The following is a 20862-nucleotide window of genomic DNA, read 5'->3' as shown; positions in this document are numbered from 1 at the left end:
GGTTAATAAGTGCCCCCATGAGTGCTTGAAACACACACTTTACAGTAAATGACTGATTGTCTCTTGAAAGCTACCACACACGGGAAATTAAATGTGTATTTATTTAATTAAATCCTCACTTTCTTGAAACAGAATTTCCTCCACAGGATCTCTAAAATTGAGTCTCTGAGTAGGATGGTGACTCTATTGTTAAGAAAATATCACAGGGAAGTGGCTGAGATGCTTCAGGGACAGAAAAAAGCAAGCCCTGAAGGAGCCTGGCTGTGATCTGGAAGGTGGGACACAGCAAGAGAGACGGGCCAGAGGTCTGAACAGTACTGTCACACACAGGCGAGTGGAGGGGCCCTGCTCGGGCCAGAGAGCAAGGCGCTCAAACTGTGGGCATGTGGGGAGCCTTGCCCTTCTGCTGCCTCTCTGCTGTGCCCTTCCTTGGAGGTCACAAGGTGTCCGTCCATCAGCAGCTCTCCTCTCCCTGCTCTGGTCTCTCAGCCATGGTTCTACCTTCTAGAACATAACATCTCATAAATCCAGAAGTTGGGGACAAAATAGTGTTTTCCAGAGTCTGTTCCACAGCACTCCAGTTTGGTGGGTTTAAATGGGGGTGGGACGCTGGTCCAACAAGTTGGGAAATGCTAGGTTCCTTATTACAGCACTGCTCAGATCTTTAATACACTAACATGCATCATACCTCTTCACTGTATTCCTTCCAACCCTCTGCTCCTGTTCAATAGAGGAGTACAGCTGTCATGGCTCAATTGTGCCCCCTCAAAATAGACACCGTAGTCCCTACCCACGCTGCTTTAGAAGGTGACCTTATTTGGAAGAGGGATCAATACAGATGTAATTAGTTAAAATGAGGTCATTTTACGGTAGGGTGGGGTGGGCTCCTAATCCAATATGGCTGATGCTCTTATAAAAAGGGGAAAATTAGGACACAGATATGCCCACAGGGAAAGCACAAGGTAAAGATGCAGGTAGGGGTCTACAAGCCAAAGAACGTCAAATATTGCCAACCAACCCCCAGAAGTTAGGGGGGAAGGATGGAACAGATTCTCCCTCACAGCCCTCAGAAGGAACAACTCTGCTGACCCCTTAGCCACAGTCACGGACTTCTGGTTTCCAGAACTGTGGGATAAGAAGTTTCCGTTTCAGCTGCCTAGTTTGTGGTACTAACTAGTAGGGCATGACTGTCAGGGCAGCCCTAGCAAATGAATACAAGGGCACACTTCAGGAAGCAAAGTGGCAGTGTGCCAAGGGGTGAGGAGGTGGTAGGGGTTCAGGTGATACTGAAGTATGGGCTCTCAGGAGAGGGTCATGAAAAACAAGTTTAGAAAAGCAGAGGTGAGGCCCCTCGCCATCCACCCATGATGATCTGGGTTGCCACATTAGGGGATTTGGATTTATTTCCAAATCCAATAGAAGTTCTGAAGAGGGGAGCCCTGTTCACTGTGAGCCGAAATGTGCTTCAAACAAATCATAGTGGCAGCAATCTGCAAGGTAGGGTGAGGAAGGATGTGGAGAATGGAGGCTGAGGCTTGAGTAGAGGCTGCCTCGATGGTCCAGGTAAGATCAGGGGTGGCTTTGGAGAGGGAAAAGGGTGGTTGGTGCCTGCAGACACAATCTGGGAGGGTCTGAGGACCCTCTTTGGAGTGAGGAAAAGGTCAAAGCAGAAGCTGAGGCTTCTAGCTTAGGCAAACGGGAGGAGCTGTGCCATGAAGGAAATGAAAGAACTAGCAGGACGGCTGCTGGGATGAGGGGACAGTGTACCAATGACCTCTCTGTTCACTAGTCATGGCCACGGGCTGCAGGTTCATTTAACTCATCAACACATTCACACAAGCACACACACATAGACACACACAAAACTTAGTGAATTGAGAAATTACATTTCTCTCTATGTTTTTGTTCCCAAGGTCCAATCTGGCTGCTGTTTTGCTTTGAACATTCTGCTGAGACATACAATTTGCTAATTTGATTTCCACTGATGTTGGTTCCTCAACACAGTGCTCATCCTGGAGTCATGTAGCCATGTAATACTGTCTCTAGCATGAATGTTGTGTTTGGAACAGCATATGGTGTGTACCAGATGATATAACTGGACTAAAAGTCAAAATATCAGAAAATGTAAAAAATTAAAAAAAAAATCAGGAAATGACATTTTCTCTCTGCCTCCTCCAACCACCAACCCTTATTAACAAACTGTGGGATTACAAAGATCAGTGACAGTTAAGGCTATGTTCTCTGGCCATTAGCAAGACCGGCTCATGTAAACATTCTGATTGAGAAAAAGTAAGCTAGTCTAACCACTTCTTCTCCAGTCTGTACAGAAAAAAACAAAACAAAACAAAAAAAAACCCTCTAAGGGCCCTAATGCCTACAAACTTCTTTTGTTGACTTCTAATCTATTTAATATGGAGCAGACCTGTATGCCTCTTGGTATTTAGGAAAGACCCAAACTAACCTCCTGTTAAGATCCTGAGGGACCAAGCAGAGTAGGAGGCAGGAAGCACTAAGTACTCTGACCCTGGGAGGATACCTTTCCCAGTGCTATTCTTGGGGCTAAAGGCCTGTATGAGGCAATCAAGAGGAATAGTGAGGTTGGTTTTAGAAGGGTTTTTGCTATTAGCCCATTTATGAAACATGTGACATGTCATTCTAAAATATAACTGCAAAGGACCTTCAGATTTGTGATTTATGAATCTCATAACTTCAAGTCTTCAAGTTAAATCTCATTATTATTGATAGCATTATATAAGCCAGCAGTCATCCTATTTCAGGAATGCTAATTTGACTTATTGAATAACATTTATTTCAGTTCTCTTTTGCTAGTGGCTCCTACAAAGCTGTCAGTAAGAATTAGATGTAATTTATTCTGGGTTCTGTAATGTTATAATAAAGTTGGTTGGGGTTTTTTTCCTCTCTAGAAATGATATCCAGAAAACTGATGTATATTAAAAAAAATGGGTTGTTTTTCACCAAAGTAAAATTGATACCTTTCCTCTTATCTTGGTTTATGCTACAGGAAAAAATTAAAGACTTTCTGCCCAGTTAGACTGCATTCATTTCACTCCATGCTTGTTCCAGCTCTCAAAACTAAAATTAGGTGTGAAATTCTCTCTTTCAGGAAAGATAGAATAACAAAGACCAGATTTACCCTCCTGCCTGGAACAACTAAAATTCCATATGGAGTATATGAAATAATGATTTTCAGACCATGGGCATCAGCAGTGCAGCACAGTGATCCCTGAGGGAGAGGAAACAAGGCAAGCCCTACAGTTATCCTAGCTCACTGCCTAGAAAGCTTCCAGGACCTGGGCAGAGACTGTTTCCCTGTGTTGAGGAAAAGGAGCTGGGAGTCTAGAGAGACCGAGGTGTGTAGTTTGTCAGGCAGAGAGTACTGGAGGTGAGAGGGCTGCACAGAAAGATCCATAACGGGTCCCCCTTGAATCTTCAGCTAACTACTGACCAGTGCACGCATGTGAGGAAACCACCCAAGGCTGAAGACAAAACAACCCAAAAAGATGAGTGGTGATCACACAGTGCCAGCAATAATTTGTGTCTCCACAAACTAGTTAGAGTGGACAATTCTTTTTTTCCTTTTTTAATTTAAGTTCTTTAACAGAATATCAAGCAGAATACTCAGAAGGCTATTACCTTAGTAGTAAAGAAATATTAGCTCTAGACAAAATGCAGCTCTGATCACCTGACAAGGCTTAAAAGCAAGTCTCAAAAGGAAAAAAATCCTTCTAAATAATTTAACTGTATCATAGAATACAGCCCAAAAATATTTATAGGGATACAAAAATATCCAGTACCCAAGAAAGTCAACTTCAAAATCTCAAGAATGTAATAAAAAATTACCAGGTATGCAAAAAAGCAGGAAAAGATGACCTATAATGAGAATAAAAATCAATCAATTGGAGGGACACCTGGGTGGCTCAGCTGGTTAAGTGTCTGCATTTGGCTTGGGTCATGATCTCAGGGTCCTGGGATCAAGCCCCACATCACACTCTCTATTTAGCAGGGAGCCTGCTTTTCTTTCTCCCTCTGCCTCTGCCCCTCCTCCCTCACTTGTGTTCTCTCTTTCTCCCTCTGCTCTCTCAAATAAATAAATAAATAAATCTTAAAAAAAAAAAAAAAAGAAAAAGAAACTAGAAAAGGAAGAGGAGATTACAGCCAAAATGTAATCGTCAAAAACTCAATCCAACAGAAGGCAAAAGGAAAAAAAAAAAAGAATAAAAGATATAAAACAGATGGGAAATATAGAAAACAAATTGCAAAGTGATAGATTTAGGCCCAACAATGGCACAAAACACATTAAATGAAGACGGTTTAAAGACTCCCAATTAAAAGGAAGGGACTGTCAGACTGGATTTAAAAGAAATGCAACATCTAGCTATCTGCTGCCTTTAAGAAATAGACTATAAACATAAAGACACAAAGAGGTTAAAAGGTAAAATGATGTTAAAAAATAGACCATCCTAACAGTAGTCAAAAGAAAACTAGACTGCCTTTATTAATGTCAAAGTACTGTTCACTTTGATTCCTCAGATGATTCCTGAGAATGAAGACAGCCACTTCAGAATCCCTTTTATTAAGAAGACATACTAATCTTAAACATTTATGCACCAAATAACAGAGATTCATAATACATGAAGCAAACACTGGTAAACCTGAAAAAAATGAATAAACAAATCCACAGTCAGTTATGGAGATATTTCAATACCCCTTTCTCAATAATTGATACAATAAGTAGACAGAAGGAAGGACACAGAAGACTTGAACAACACTACTAATAAGCTAGAACCTGGCAGCATAGGAAACTACCCCCCCCAAAAAGCAGAAGGGATATTCTTTTCCAGTGCACACAGAGCACTTACCAAGATAGACTATGTTCTGGGCCATAAAACAAATCTCAATTTAAAATAACCAAAATTATATACAGTATGTTCTCTGACCACAAATGGAACTAAAAATCCATAATAGAAAATCCCCAAATATTTGGAAAATAAATAACATATTTCTAAATAACTGAAAATGAGTTAAAATAGAAAGCAAAAGGGAAGTTAGAAAGTATTTTTTTTTTAAATTTTTATTTATTTATGATAGTCACACACAGATAGAGAGAGAGAGGCAGAGACACAGGCAGAGGGAGAAGCAGGCTCCATGCACCGGGAGCCCGACGTGGGATTCGATCCCGGGTCTCCAGGATCACGCCCTGGGCCAAAGGCAGGCGCCAAACCGCTGCGCCACCCAGGGATCCCAAGTATTTTGAACTGAATATAAATGAGAACACAATATATCGAATTGTGGGATACTGCTAAACCAGGGCTTAGAGGTAAATTTATGATAGACAAAAAAATATACTATTTATAATAGACAAGAGTGAATTAAATCTAAAGTAATCAAAAGAAAGAATAAACAGAAATCAATGAAATAAAATGCAGAGAGAAAATTAATGAAAACAACCCAAAAGCTGGTTATTGTTGTTTTTTAATCAAAAACTGACTAAAATTGATACGCCTCTATACAGACTGACCAGGGGGAAAAAAGAAAAGTCACAAATCACCAATGTCAGGAATTACAGAGGTGGCATACTACTGATCCTACAGATATTAAAAGTATATTCTGCCAATAAAATTGACTACCTTGATGAAATGGATAAATTCTTTGAAAGACATACAGTATCCTAAAGATTACTCAAGAATAAACAGATAACTTAAATAGCCCTATAGCTATTGAAGCAATTGAATCTGTAATTTAAAACTCTTCTGCAAAGAAAATTTCAAGCCCAGGCAGTTCTACTGGTGAGTTCTATCAAATATTTAAGGGGGGGAAAAAAACCCACCATATCTACACAAACTTTTTCAAGAAGCAGAAAAGGAAGGAATACTTCCCAAATCATTCTGAGGCCATCATTACCCTGATACCAAAACCAAAAATAGTTATCACAAGCCAAGAGATTTACAGCCCAACATTCCTCGTGAACATCAATGCAAAAAATTATTTTAAAACGTTAGCAAATAGAATTCCACAAGATATAAAAAGGATAAATAATACACAGCACAACCAAGTATGGTCTGTCTCAGGAACACAAGATTAGTTTAACATGCAAAAATCAATCCATAAAGTTTATCCTTGTTAACAGTCAAAAAGAATAGTCAAATAACCATCTTAATAAATGTAGGAAAAGTATCTGAAAAGTTCTACGGTTTATTCCTGACAAAAATTTGTAGCAGACCAGGAATAGAAGGGAACCTTGCTCAGTTTGACAAAGAGTACCTATGGCAGCTAACATTTAATGAGCAAAGATGGATGCTTTCTTCCTAAGATTAGGAACAAGGCAAGGTTTCCCACTCTCATGACTTCTATTCAACTTGGACTACAGGATCTAGCCAGAGCAATACAATAAGAAAAAGAAATAAAAGGCATAAAGACTGGAAAAGAAGAAATTAAACTGCCTTTATTTACACATGACACAACTGTCTATACAGAAAAGCTGATGAAATCTACAAAAAAAAAACTAACACTAATAAATGAGTTTAACAGTTTGCAGGGTAAAAGGTCAATATAAAATCAGTTGTATTTCTAAATACTACCAACAAACAATAAAAAATTTAAGTATAAAAAGTCCATACCACTTATAATACCATAAAACTATGATATACGTAGGGATAAATTTGACAAAACTATGCTAGTCCTACATATGGAATCTACATGATATTGCTGGAAGAAGTTAATCAAAGCTTTTAAAAAATATATAGAGATATAGTGTGTTCATGGATTGGAAGACTCAATATTGTTAAGAATCTCAATTTTCCTTGGGTTAGGCAAAGATTTTTAAAAATACAACATTAAAGCATGATCCATTAAAGAAAAATTTGATAAATGGTACTTCATCAAAATTAAGACCTTCTGCTCTTCACAAGACACTGTTAAGATAATGAAAAGACAACTGCAGAGAAAATCTTTGCAAATCTCATATCTGATAAAGGACTTCTGCCTTAAAATTCAATTAAAAGAGAAAAAGATCCATCCCAATAAAAAAAAAAGGGCAAATAATTTTAACAGATACTTTACCAAGCAGATACATGGATGGCAAATGAGCATATGAAAAGATGTTTAATGTCATCTGTCAACAAGGAAATGCAACTTTAAAGCATGATGAGATACCAGTACACAATTTGTAGGATGCCTAAAATTAAAGATCTTTAACTAATGATCAGTAAGACGGAGAGGTGGAAGGATAGAAGAAAAGGAAGAAGAGGGGAAGAAAAAAAAAAGAATGAGAAATTAAGTTCTTTACTCTAAATTTATCACACTAGTATGTCTCTGATGTCCTTGGACAGATGACAAATACTTAAACTTTCATACACTAAACAGTGATTTAGAGTAGTAATATTGGAAATGAAATTAATTTACCTTAGAAAAAAGTTATAGCTACAAAATCAAACAATGAAAGATTATTTTCCTTGGTTTTCTGGATATCTTGTAAGGTGAGGTGCCACCAACCAATTTATAGGACTATAAGGTCATTTTCAGATCAACGTTCTCCAGTAATATTTTCATTAATTGTGCTAACATGCAATCACAGTCCAACATCTTTAATCCAGCTAGAGTCAGTCACAGTGGTAGAGCAAGAGCAAAAATAACATGATAACCATTTGGGGAAGGGTTGTTATGTGAGCCTGAACTCTCCAGTCCCCAAATCTGATAGTCAAAATTAAATCAGTTTTGTTTTCCTCGTCAAAGATACATTCAAAGTAAATCCACATTTGTTTTTAGCAGCAAGAAACAGTCTATAAAAATCATAAGATTTTCCTACCTTGACAAAAATTGTTGAATTGCATTCTTGCAATGCCTCCATTAAACTAATCACATGGAGACACACCATTTCTACCATCTGAAACAACAAATACGAAAATCAGTTCCACTCCCAGTGATCCGGAAGCCTTGAAACCTCTAGAATTTCAACTAGAACCTGGCTTTAAGGAGCTCCAGAGGTTTTACAATCAGTTGTGCCCTCTTTATCTGACTCAGGGCTGCCAGTGGAATTCAGGGATTAATCTCACTCATCTGCATGCAATTCCTACCAGAGGATACATGCCTTTTGCTTCACTCCTTCCAACTACAGAATTTGGCTGTAGGTTCTTTTCTCCATCTTGACCCTTTCTCCAGTTTCTTCGCCTGGAGTGGCTGTTCACTTATTACACACCTGTCTTTGTGGCTTTGTTCTCTATAGAACAAGGCAGCCACGTTGATGATGGTTCAAAATACAATGCAGAGGATGCTCCTCATCAGAAATTCCTAAGGCTGGGGGCACCTGGGTGGCTCAGTGGTTGAGTGTCTGTCTTTGGCTCAGGTCATGATCCCAGGATCCTAGGATGGAGTCCCTCATGGGGCTCCCCGCGGGGGGCCTGCTTCTCCCTCTGCCTATGTCTCTGCCTCTCTCTTTGTGTCTCTCATGAATAAATAAATAAAATAAAATAAAATAAATTCCTAAGGATGGATTTTGAACACTCCAAGAGGATTTTATCAGACTGGCATATATAGTTTAATAAGTTTTTCAGGATAAAACTCATCCAAACTCATTACTAGCATTATTTGTACAAAATTCATTTGTAACAGATTCATTTTCTAACCTTTGCATACCAAGAGATTTGGAAGAGAGGTATTAATGGTGTCTAAAAACTAATGACAGTAGAAAGACACCAAATCTCTAGTTAAGGTCCCAGTTTCATTGCCTGTAAAATTACAGAACAGAATGCTTGCTCTCTAAGTTCTTCTTCAGTCTCAGACTCTATGATCTGGGAAATGTTTATCTCAGAACCGTGTGTGCACCCTAAAACTGTCACATAAATTTCCTTTAAATTGAACTAAAATAACCTCTCTCCATACAGAATTGCCTTATAACATTTGCTTCCCCAAAGACAAGGAAGTGCTTCACTGAAGGAAATATATAATCCCCTTTCCAATTAGAGCTGAGAGAAAATGTTTCTTAGACTATTATCAATCAATCAAAAGTCATTTCCGGGATGCCTTTTGTGGACAGTGCATCGTTGGGTTTCTGGGCATAGAGGAATCATCATTACAATACACTCTTCCAGAACTCCTGTCCCTCACAGATGAGAATTCGATTGATAAAGCCCCCACAACCAAGATACTAACTCCTGCTTTCCCAGCTGAGAATCCTCCAAAGTAGCAAACTGAATCAAAGAACTTCCTTGTCACATCTCCACATATCCTCCACTCTTAACTTCATAGGAGTAATCCAAGCTTGCTCAATGATGTGGGCTCATGCTAACAATACTCCAGGTATTTTCCAGCAAGATTTAGGGCAGCCCCTTTCTTGGTGAGCCATCCAAGTTAAAACTGAACTGGATTTGAAGATTGAGGGGCTTAAGTCCTCCCAGGGCAACTCAAAGAGGGGAAACTCTTTCCAGATTTTGAGCCCTGAGTGGAATGAACATATGTGGTTGATCTGCTCTTAAATACCACAAAAGGATGACCCAATTGGCTGGGGTTTTTCCAAATTGTCTTGGAATCCAAAATCTCCTGACTTTAAGGTGTGAAACAGCTCTTAGAGGTAGAAGTTTCATATAAATTTTCTTTGGCACTAAAGAGAGTGAACAAAAGTTGTTTTTACTAAATTGACTTGCTTGCTTTGTATTTCCATCAAAATTATTATGCAAGCAGAACATCCAGTTTATAACAGAAAAATCCCCCATCCATTGGTATATTACAATTGAGATCCTTAAAGAACAGGTAATGGGAGGACTGGATGTAGGTCACGCCTTTTAGCCACAAGGAGAAACTTATTCGTGGACTCACCACTTTGTTATGGGCCATCAGCTGGAGGATGCTGGGCGTTACCCTGCTCCAAAACTCTAGCGCGGTAAGTATCGCTGTGAAGCTGAATTCATTCTGACTTTGGATGTTTGTAGCTACGGCACTTTGTTCGCAATATACGGTCCAGAGCTGAGCAAAGATAAATGCGTGGAAGAGAGAGCACATGTGGAGCACGGAGGTCTGAAAAGGAGGAGACAGGAGCCGTTACCTCTCGGCGGGCTGCAGTGCTCCACAGGGCCTGCCCCACAGGGCCTTGGCCTCCTGAGCAGCACAGCCAAAGCATGTCTACCTCCAGTGATCTGAGGCAGAGGAAGTGATCTAGAAGTTAAACTCGTGATTTACCCCCTGAAGACAACCTGCTTTTCACTTGGTCAGTGGGCTTGCGTTCAGAGAAAAATGAGCATCTTTTCAAAGAGAAGGCATCTTGGTTTCAGAACACATCTACCCACCCCTTTGTCCCTTAATGACGCTGATATTCTCCTCTCTAAACTAGATTAGGAAGGATAACCATTTTACCACCTTCAGGTATTTCCTTGTCTGTAACATGGGGATAATAGGACCCTCCTGTCGTCAGGAGGAATAAGATGGTGCATCTTGAACTCACTGCCAGCACTTCTCAATCACACGACTACAAGTAGGAGAAATGGCAGCAGCAAAGACAGTATTCCTACCAGGGTAAGCCCCGACTGAGTGAGCAACAACAATGCCCCAGACACCGAGCTAAATAAAGACTTTTCAAAGATCACTTCCATAATTTTCAAACCATCTCCTCATCTATTTTACACACAAAAAGACTGGAGATCAGAGAGGTTGAATGACTTTTTCAAGGTCACAAATTACAAAGTACTATTGTTAGGAATCAAATACACATCTGGCCTGCAATACTGGGAACTGACTGCCTGATTCCTTCTGTAAACATCATTCAGGCCATTTGGATGGTGCTCTAGCTTATCACAGAGTTGGCTTGCTCTGGCCTATGTCCCAGCTGCTCCCAAACCCACCATGACTTCCTGGAACTGGCCTAAGCTTTCAAAGAAGCATCCTTGACTTCTCTGAACTGATTAGTACAGTGTGTCTGCTTTGCTTTGCAGGCTCATGACTGCAAAACCCCCGCCTGGGGTTTACTTTATCCCCTTAAGCACATCATCTGTCTCTACAATTTACAAAGTTCCTCTGTGTAGGTCACTCTAGTGTGCAGATTAGTGAGTTCCCAATTGGACTTATTTTCATTTTGTATCTTTATATATCTATCTCTAGAGATGTGAGCTGAATAGATAGCACATGAAAAATGATAGCGAAAATTTGCCTCAAACTCATATTGGGTTCCAAAAACTGATCATAGGATTTTTATTATATTGCTAGCCTCTTATTTCTCTTCATTATTTTGAGACAGAATTGCCCAGGAAGTTAATTCTTGCTTGCCTCCATACTTGATCTTCATAAAAGTAAACTGAAAGACAATTTAAGGGGGAAGCAAAGATAGTGTAGGAATTTAAACAATTTTAAATAAGGCATTAGCACAAAGCTGCTTTCCTAACATCCACAGGAGGGCAAGTGATAAGATGCATTTTCTTTTCAGAAGAAACAAAATTGGCTGATAAGGGTTTCCATTAGCAATTTCGATGCCTATGGTCTTCAGCTTGCAGAAATCACTTACCTTTGATTGCTCTGGAAATCCAATCAGAATAACAATAAGATGGTCTGCGATATGAGAGCCTGCATCCAGAGGTATGGGCAGGCACGGAGAGGAGGCATTTGGACACACTGCATTATGAGTGAGGGAGCCCAAGAGAAGCCAGGACAGAAGACGGATGCGGGAGACACACTCGATGAATTCTTTTGGCCTGGGAGGTAGAAGGAAGTGTTAGAGGTGATTTTATGGTTTCTGTTTTGTTGGGTGCTCACCAACTGCTTATTGACGGAGGGCATTAAAAGTGTGGTTTTATGGACAATTACATACAATAAAACACCAAGGTGACAGAGTGCCAACAAAGTGATGTATCTGTTTTTCTGGTTTCCGGCTCTGATCCCGGACCTTAGCTGCTTGAGAAAAGAGCAGCTTCTGGTGATATGGAATTAAAAATCATCTTCCACCAACCTGGCTGCCCTTCCGACAGGCTTCTTTTTCTAAATTCTTTCCTTTTTTCTCATTGGAAGGTTTGACATCCCCACTAGAGGGGAAGGAATAGAGATGGGCACCTAACACACAGCCACCCATTTTCCAGCCTTCTTGTCATTTCTTCCTGCTGCCTTCCTGCCCTCCTCACCCCGACTGTCAGCCTCCCCTCCAGCCAGGAAGCTGATCATGCAAAATGGCAGCCTGAAACCAGCCCAGCACCTCTCTCCCTTGTGTCTCCACCACATCATCTCCTCTCTGCTACGGGTTTTGTTTCAGCTGCAATCCGACATGCTCTTTGAAGGCAGAAGCTATGTATGTGTTTAACTAGTTCGAATTAAGAGTTAAAATGGCACTTCTAAGCTCCAAGTTTTCACCATCCACCAGGATATGGCTGAGGTTTTTGTGTGAAGGCAAGTTCCTTTCATTGGCAGCATATCAGGAAGCGCTTGTGTCCAAAAGTGCTGCCAGGTCAGCAAGGATGAAGATGAGGCTCGGTTCCAGTCTTCCTAACTAATCACATCCCACTTCCATAAATCTTTGATACGTCTTCTAGCCCTTGCTGCTGAACTAATAAGGACCTTACCCTTGCTGCATTGCAGAAGGGGGATGATAGAGCCAAGGCAGATAGCGAATCACAGCTTTGTTATCTCTGTGGTTGCCCCGTGAGATTTCCATGGCTGCAATCTGAGCCAGGCCAACTTTGAGATGTCCACCAAAGGTATCTTCATGCAGAGGCTGGGAACATGTCTTCATGTGGCTCTGCAAAAGCAAATGGTATCTCATGACTTTGGCAGAATATCTGAAAACCTTCCAGGTCACTCTTTAAAAAAAAGATCAGGCTGTCATTCCCTCACCTTCTACCATGCTCCCAAGCATATAACCCAGATTTTAGCTCAAGTGTCACTTCCTCCAGGAAGCCTTCCTTGACTTCCCTGGCTAGGTCATGTCATCCTATGGGAAGTTCCTGTACTACTGTTTTACCCTTCTTCATAGCAATTATGAAAGTCACACTTTTACTTTATCTTGTATGAAATTTTCATTAAAATTGGCCCCCACTACCAGACTATAAATTAAATGAGCACAGCTACCGTGTCTTTTTGCATCCCTACATGTCTAGAACAACACCAGGGATATTATAGGTGCTCAATATATATTTGTTGAATTAATGCAGAAAAACTCCTTTCCTCAGTGTGGCTTAGTGGAAAGACCACTGAACTGGAAATTGAGACCTATGTTCCAGCCCCAGTTCCTCCCTAATTAGTCATATGGCTTTAGTTAAGCCATTTGCTCTCTCTGATCTGCCTCCTAATCTATGTCAAATTAGAGTGTTGAATTATACCTCTAGTCCCCAACCTTTTGATCATCATGGATTCTTCTTATTGTGTTCTCTGTATTTTGAAAGTGACTATAAAACTAGCTTAAATGTTTAGGTAACAATGCTTCCTCTTCTTTATACTTTTTTTTTTCCTCTTCTTTATACTTGATATTAATGTCATTTGAGCGTGGGCAACCAGACTCAGCAGTTAGTAACCAGTGCATGGTCAAGGGCCAGGGGATTTTGCTTAGGAACAATTGGGTTCAGATACTGCAAGAAGTCAGCAGTTTACATTCTGGGTCTACTTTCCACCTAGCATTTGCAAATCTATCCCTATTCCAAGAAAGATCTGGATCATCCGAGCAGAGCCTGGAAATGTAGTTGGGAGATAGAGGAACTGCATTTGTAGCTGATGACCTTCTGAGACAACTAGATCCTGTTTATCAAAAAGGCATCATTTACCGCCAGCTTGCAATCTGCTGCTGCTTGGACCATGTTTGGATTTCCTTCTGCCCTCTGTCTGGGGCCTTCCCCAGATCTCTGAGACTATCAATCTTTTAGTTCCCTAGTTGACTTCAGGCAGGGAAGTTGACTTGTATCAGCAATTCGCCCCACCCTGCAAAGCAATCAGTCAAGGAGCTCAACAACTTCACTGGGATTTTGTCCATATGCAAATCAGATTTTGTTCTAACCCTTGTCTTTAATTATTTCCTTGAAGAAGAGAGCTTTGATGCAGATCACCATGAAAGGCTAATGTTTGCATAATGTGTTATGGTTCACAAAAGTCTCTTCACATGCACAATGCCACGTCAAACCTCATAACCTTCGACAAAGGTAGATTTTAGGCTTTTCTTGCAAACTGAGGCTCAAGGTAGTTAAGTGACACTAAGTGTCATAGTGAAAAGAGAATGACTGGGGAGCCACTACAGTTTTAGGTCAACCCTGACTCCACCCATTATCGGTACAGCCACCTTGAGCAAATTACCGTATCATCCTGGGCCTCAGTTTCTAAATCTGTAAAACTGAGGCATCATGAGAACCAAATAAATGGTAGAATTAAAGCTATGCACATAACTCCTGCCATGTAAACATCCTTTCTTTCTTTTCCCTCTCTGCACAGGCTGGAAACTCAGTGCTCCAGACTCCCAAGGGTCCAGGCTGGTTAGACAGCACCCCAGCTGCTGCCCCAGGGAATAATAAATCCCATCCGGTCTGCTTAGTTCTCTAAACATCTCTGTGTCTTGTTCAGAGACGAGCTTTGGAAGCCCTCTTACCTTCAGTTTGGTGAGCGTGTGCATGTCTGCCATGAAGTCCAGCACTTCGTTGATGTACTGCCGCACACACTCCATCGCAGCCGTCCCACACTGAAACACAAGGATAGCGCTGGGGGTGCCCTCCCAAGTCATGGCCTTTCACTGTGGCCCTGCCTGCAGTCACTGTCTCGTTCTGACTTCACACGGTTTACTAATGAGTTGTGTCAGTTTCTGGGGTTCTGACTCACTCCATTCCTCTCCACAGTCTGTGACTAACTGCCTACCGCTTGGACAAAAACTGATGAAAGGCTGGAGGTGGAGAGCTAAGACACAGGGACAGCCTAGGGTAGACAGCGTTAACCTGCTTTTTCTCCACTGGGTGATCTAACTGGTTTTTGTGTGCTTGTTCTTCAACTGGACTGGATACAGAGATCAAACCTCTGTAAAGCCATTCGGATCAGAGAGTTTAAGACATGAATCACCCTACAACTAGAGTAACCCTTATCCCTCTGGGGAGTCCTTAGGTACACATCAAATATGTGCCACCTAATTCCAACACCAGAAGCTTGAATCTTTTCCCATCGAAGAAGAACAGGATATAAACAAACATCACATGTACTGAAAGAGCCCCAAATTCTTATATTCAAGTCATTTATCATTTAGCTCCTTATACACAGTAGGCGTACTATTAAATAGATAAATGTATGATTGCTGTGTTCCTGCCACGGATAAAGAGAGAGAGAAAAGAAATGATCATCTTCCCCACACACCAGCAGCATGTTTGGGAAGTTTTCAAGGAAAAGAAAGCATACTTGCATCTCCCGTTATTAAATGGCATAAGCCCGCCCAGGGCAATGCAGTGAATTTAGGATTATAAGCAAAGAAAAGGCAAATGAACAGACAGGCTGCTCCATCAAAGCTGTATGAGAGAACCCACACATCAGGCTGTGTATAATGTGGATCAAAAGCAGGCCGTCATCTTTGAAGCCATCTGAATACTATGCTAAGGCCTTTCTTAGCTTTCTTTTGGAAAATCTGGAACATTATAGACTTAACTAGCTCACCCAGTGGCTCTCATTTTCCCATATTCATGTAAATCTGCACAGCCCTGAACTATATCACCTTCTATCTCTTCTAGAATGTTACGCCTGTCAGTTCCTCTGACAGGATAACAAACAGTAAAATAAGGTCATTGGCAGTTCTGTCAGGGTGTTTTCCAAGCATTTTGTATGTTCTAAGGTTTTCTTCTTTTAATTTAAATCAAGTGAAGGAATTATAAAAGGTTATTGTGTTCCTGCTTTTGGAATATTAATCCTTTAGTGCAAGAAAGGATTTCCCCCCTATTTATTTCATTTTCTCTGACCTTTCACATGTCATGCAAATAGGAGCATACACTCTGTTCTTTAATTTCTTCAAAGGGATTTGTTTCTTTCATAGGCAATATTTTATACCATTTCAGTGAGGCAAATGTCAAGGAAAATAATTACTAGGTGCATTATTCAATATTTGTCTTTTCACTTTAACTTTCAAAAAAATGAGAGCGATGAATTTACTAATATCCAGTTACTTTGGCTCCAGAGACAGCATCTATATCTAATAAAAGCCTTCAAGTGCAGGATCATCTTAGCCATCTACCCTTATAAAACGAAGCATATCATTTCCAATCTCCCCACCCACCTTTTTTTTCTTTTTTACTTTGCAAAAACATAGGCATAACCTTAGGTGTGTTGTTTTTTAAAAAAGCAAAAAACAAAACAAAAAAAATAAATAAAAAATAAATAAAAAAAAATAAAAAAATAAAAAATAAAAAAAAATAAAAAAGCAAAAAACATAAAGAGTCAAGCTCCACTTGTTTCAGAATGCCCATATTCATTTCAATAGGGAAACTGATGCTAAGGTGCTGAAAAGCGATCTAAACGTAAAAACATGAATGGAAGTGACTCATACCCAATTCTTCCTTGAAACTCATATCTCATTTCAAAGTTATGTTTTTGAGATTGTAAAAGTGACACATTTTCAATTTGGAAAATAGAAATTAACAAAAGAGAGAAAAATCACTGTCCTAGTTCCTGTCTTCCATCAGTGAGACAGTCACTATCAATATTTGTTTCCAACATTTTTGAACGCATATAATATACACATATACACGTAATTTTTATAAGGCTGAGATCATTTTTCTAGCCTGCTTTAAAATTAAATCCTTCATAAGCATTTTCCAACTAATTACTCTTTGGAAACTTGATTTGGTAGCCACAAAATAATCTATTTTATGGAGGTAACTTACTTTATTTAAACAATACACTAATATTAATCAACACCAAAAAAATCTGATTAAAAAATGGGCAGAATATCTAAAAAGACATTTCTCCAAAGAAGACATACAGATGGCCAACAGACAGATGAAAAGATGCTCAACATCACTCATTACCAGGGAAATGCAAATCAAAATCACAATGATCTTTAAAAAAAGAAACAAAAAACCAAAACAAATCCGCAATGAGATATCCACCCCACACCTGTCAGAATAGCTAAAATAAAAAAAGATAAGAAATAACAAGTGTTGGCAAGGATGTGGAGCAAAAGGAACTCTTGTACAGTGTTGATGGGGATGTAAACTGGTGCAGCCACTGCAGAAACAGTATAGAGATTCCTCAAAAAAATTAAAAATAGAAACACAGAGTGATCCAAAAATTCTACTACTAGGTATTTATCCAAAGAAAACAAAAACACTAATTCTAAAAGATATACGCACCCCTATGTTTATCGCAGCATTATGTATAGTAGCCAAGATGTGAAAGTAATTCAAATGTCCACTATACTCAAAAGAGTTTTTAAAAAACAATATGCTAGGGTGCCTCGGTGGCTCAGTCAGCTAAGTGTCTGCCTTCAGCTCAGGTCATGATTCCAGGGTCCTGAAATTGAGTCCCAAGTCAGGCTCCCTTCTTAGCAGGGAGATTGTTTCTCCTTCTGTTCCTCCCCCCTGCTTGTGCTCTCTCACTCCCTAATAAATAAATAAATAAAATCTTTTAAAAAGTAAAAAATTAAAAACAACATGCTAATGTTAGATCTTAATTTTATTTTCATATTTTTACTATTTTAAATGCTACTTTAATAAATATATTCTTTATGTGTATATTAAAGTATTTTATTTTATTTATATTTATTATTAAATTATTTTCTCAAACACAGTACTAGAAATAAATTCTCAAATTGTTCTTTGGCAAGGGGGTACCATTTTTCACTACCACTAGCAGCTTAAAAGAATGCTTGTTTTACATCATCAATAAGTTTAATCATTAAGAAAGATCTGCTGATTTGCTAGCTGATTTCAATTTTTATGTTTTTAAATATTATAATACTTTGTATTAATTTATAGTTCACCAATTGTTAGTGACGGTAAAAGGCATATTTTGTCTGAATGGCTTACTGGGCACTGGAAAAGATTCTGTATATGGATCCTCTAACTTTTTGCTTTTCTGTTATAGGAATGTTTGTCTTTTACTTAATGATTTCAACAAAATTCTTATTTATTAGGTATATTATTTTTAAGCTATCATGTAGGTGGCAAATACTGAGTTTTAAAGAATTAATAAGGAAACTAGTGAGTGTGCAGCAGACTGGCTAAGTCCTTATAGAACTGCTTCTCTTCTTCCCTCCCATGCAACTAGACCAAATTTCCCACCATCTCTTGCAGTCAGGAGTGGCCATATGACAGTTCTAGCCAATGAGTGTGAGTAGAAGAAATATGCATCATTCAGACCTGGCTCATGAAAACCTTCCATGTACAATATTCTCTTCTCTTTCCCACCTACATGCAGATTGCAGAGGACTGCACATGACAGAAGGAACCTGATCCCCAAACTTTCATATGGGAGTCCTCCTCCTTCCTACTAATCAGGATACCCATTTAAACTTAATATGAGCAAACAGTCAATTTTCTGTGTGTTAGGTGGCTGGAAATTCATCTCATGGCATCTTCTATCACCCTAACTACTATTAAGATCTCTTTAAAAAAAACATAGTCTAGTAATTCTACTCCCAAAAATTTATTATAGTCTCAAAGATAGATGAAGACTTAAGCACAAAGATGTTTCTCACATATTAGTTATGACTGCAAAATATTGAAATTAACAAAAATATCACAAAATAATTAATGTTAATATATATAATAGGTAATGTTTACTTAGCATTTACTATATATCTGGCATCATGTTAATATGCTTTCTGTGCATTATCTCATTCAATCCCCAAACTAGACATTGGGCCCTATTATATCCCATTCTATAGATAATACAAATCAAAGAATTATAGGTTAAATAACTTTCCTGATCACACAGCTAGTAAATGGCAGACCTCAGATGCTGCTGTGAGTCTAACCCACATCCACTTAAGCACTATTCTATGGTGCATTCACAAGACGTGAGCCATCAAACTTTGGAGATAATGCTTGGGATATATGAAACCAAAGCTGCATCTATATTATAATTTAATTAGGTTTAAAAAAATATGCAGAGAAAAAGTGAAAGAAAATATATTAGTATGGTGGCAACAAAACTATCTCTGTGTTGTGATTATTATTTCTCTGTCATAAAATTTTTCCATATCAAAAAAAATTAAATAACTAGTATTTTAATAAAATAATGTTTAACATTGTAAATAAAACTGGTATACTTATAAATGTAAATTAATAAAAACTCTTTTAGAAAACAATAGGAGAGTACATAGCATTAAGACATTCCTACTTTCTAAGGAATTTATGCCAAGGATATAATTCAAAATAAACATGAGGATTGTCTTTGTAGGAATATATATATACATACACACACATACACAGTAGCAATGAAAGTGGCAGAGGGATTATAGGTGATCCTTTTTCTTTAAAAATTTCCCTACTGAAAATTTAAATAATTTAAATAATTTAAAACTTAAATACTTTTTTTTCAACTAACAATAAATATCTCTACAGTTTCTTGAGTTTCGTTGCAGTCAACTTACTCTCAATGTTATGGTGGTTTCTCATTGTTAGCTCTGTCAGTGAAAATCTTAACCTATTTTACCAAATAGTTCACTGGTTCATAATAATGGGAATTTTTTTTTAATTTTCAGAGGAAATATTACAAAGAAAACCAAAGTATCATAATGCTTATTTCTTTCTGGCAGTGGTTAAATTGAGTTGGTTAATGGGAGCCAGTAAAAGAAAATTGATTCTGGAAAAATTGAATTGTAATCAAATGTATTTTGTATGTCTGGTAATTTCTTTCCTTCCTTTAACTGGCTGCTTCAGTTTTACTGATGTCTCCTGGAATTAAAAGTTTCCAGGGACTGGGATTAACTTAAATTTTCACTAGTGCTTTCTTTCTTTCTTTCTTTCTTTCTTTTTTTTTTTAATGTTAATATGTTCTCAGTTTTACAGTGTTTATCAAGAGTGAACCAGGACACAGACCAGAAATGCCTCTTTACTAAATGGGGAAATGAGAAGAAATATAAAACACAGATAGTTAATTCAGCCAGGACTTACTCCAGGTACAGAAGCAATCATCTGCTTGCTCAGGATTGTTGACTCCGCTAGTTTGGTTCCAGCATCTGCACAAATAAACTAATAAGAAATTGAAAGCATAATTACTTTTAAGAGCACTTGGACAGTAATAAGTTATTTATAGTTTTATTAACTTGGCTTAAATGCATTAGTGTTTACTCTTGTGACAATCTGCCCTGGATATGTGGGACTTGCTAATCACAACAGCTGGTTCCTATCAGAAATTCAGAATTGTAGAATTGAGATTGACACACAGATTCTTACTTTTACCCAGACAGCTACATGGCAGTGAAATGGTGCACTCAGTCAAAGGGGAAAGACGGCAATGCTGTCAGACTTATTCTGAAGTTATTCTGTTTATTCTTTAGTGCTTCTCGACAGTTCCTGAATTCACATAGATTTTTCCAGACTTCATCATTACATTATACATTTAAGACGAAAACAGAAAAACAATCAAATTCATTGTAAGTAATCTACCTGTTTTTTCCCCATCTGAGGACCCTCAGCTTCTGGTCTTCCCTCTCTCACTTCACCCACACCTCCCCTCTGTGCTGATAACGACCCCTACTCCCGTCCTTGCCTCTTGACACGCTTCCACTGGATAGTCACGACATGAGACTGCAGTAACCTAGGAGTCTATTTTGCAACCTGCTACAAGCTTTCTGAGGGCACAGACTCCATGCACCTGACCCCCAGCACTAGCTTCCTGCCTGACATCATCGAGGGGCTCAGCAAAACTTTGTGAAAGAATCAATTAATCACAGTTACGACAAGATCATGATGGGGGATG

General features: G+C 38.8%; 1 protein-coding gene across 11 annotated transcripts in view; it reads right to left on the bottom strand.

Annotated features, from left to right (window-relative positions):
• UNC79 (unc-79 homolog, NALCN channel complex subunit) overlaps positions 1-20862 on the bottom strand; it is a 238947-nt gene that overhangs the window by 2588 nt on the left and 215497 nt on the right. For 10 of the 11 annotated variants that reach the window (XM_038545595.1, XM_038545589.1, XM_038545591.1 and 7 more), the window contains 6 exons: positions 20055-20132; positions 14558-14647; positions 12552-12727; positions 11507-11693; positions 9832-10029; positions 7826-7903 (listed from right to left, as the gene is read on the bottom strand). In XM_038545595.1, coding sequence (XP_038401523.1) covers positions 7826-7903; positions 9832-10029; positions 11507-11693; positions 12552-12727; positions 14558-14647; positions 20055-20132 — 807 coding nt within the window. The remainder of the gene's footprint in view (positions 1-7825; positions 7904-9831; positions 10030-11506; positions 11694-12551; positions 12728-14557; positions 14648-20054; positions 20133-20862) is intronic. The other variant, XM_038545598.1, reaches the window with a different exon arrangement.

The sequence above is a fragment of the Canis lupus genome, chromosome 8 (genome assembly GCF_011100685.1).
Source record: "Canis lupus familiaris isolate Mischka breed German Shepherd chromosome 8, alternate assembly UU_Cfam_GSD_1.0, whole genome shotgun sequence".
NCBI lineage: Eukaryota > Metazoa > Chordata > Mammalia > Carnivora > Canidae > Canis > Canis lupus.
Note: the sequence above shows the minus strand (reverse complement) of the source record. Positions and strands in the feature narration are given on the sequence as shown.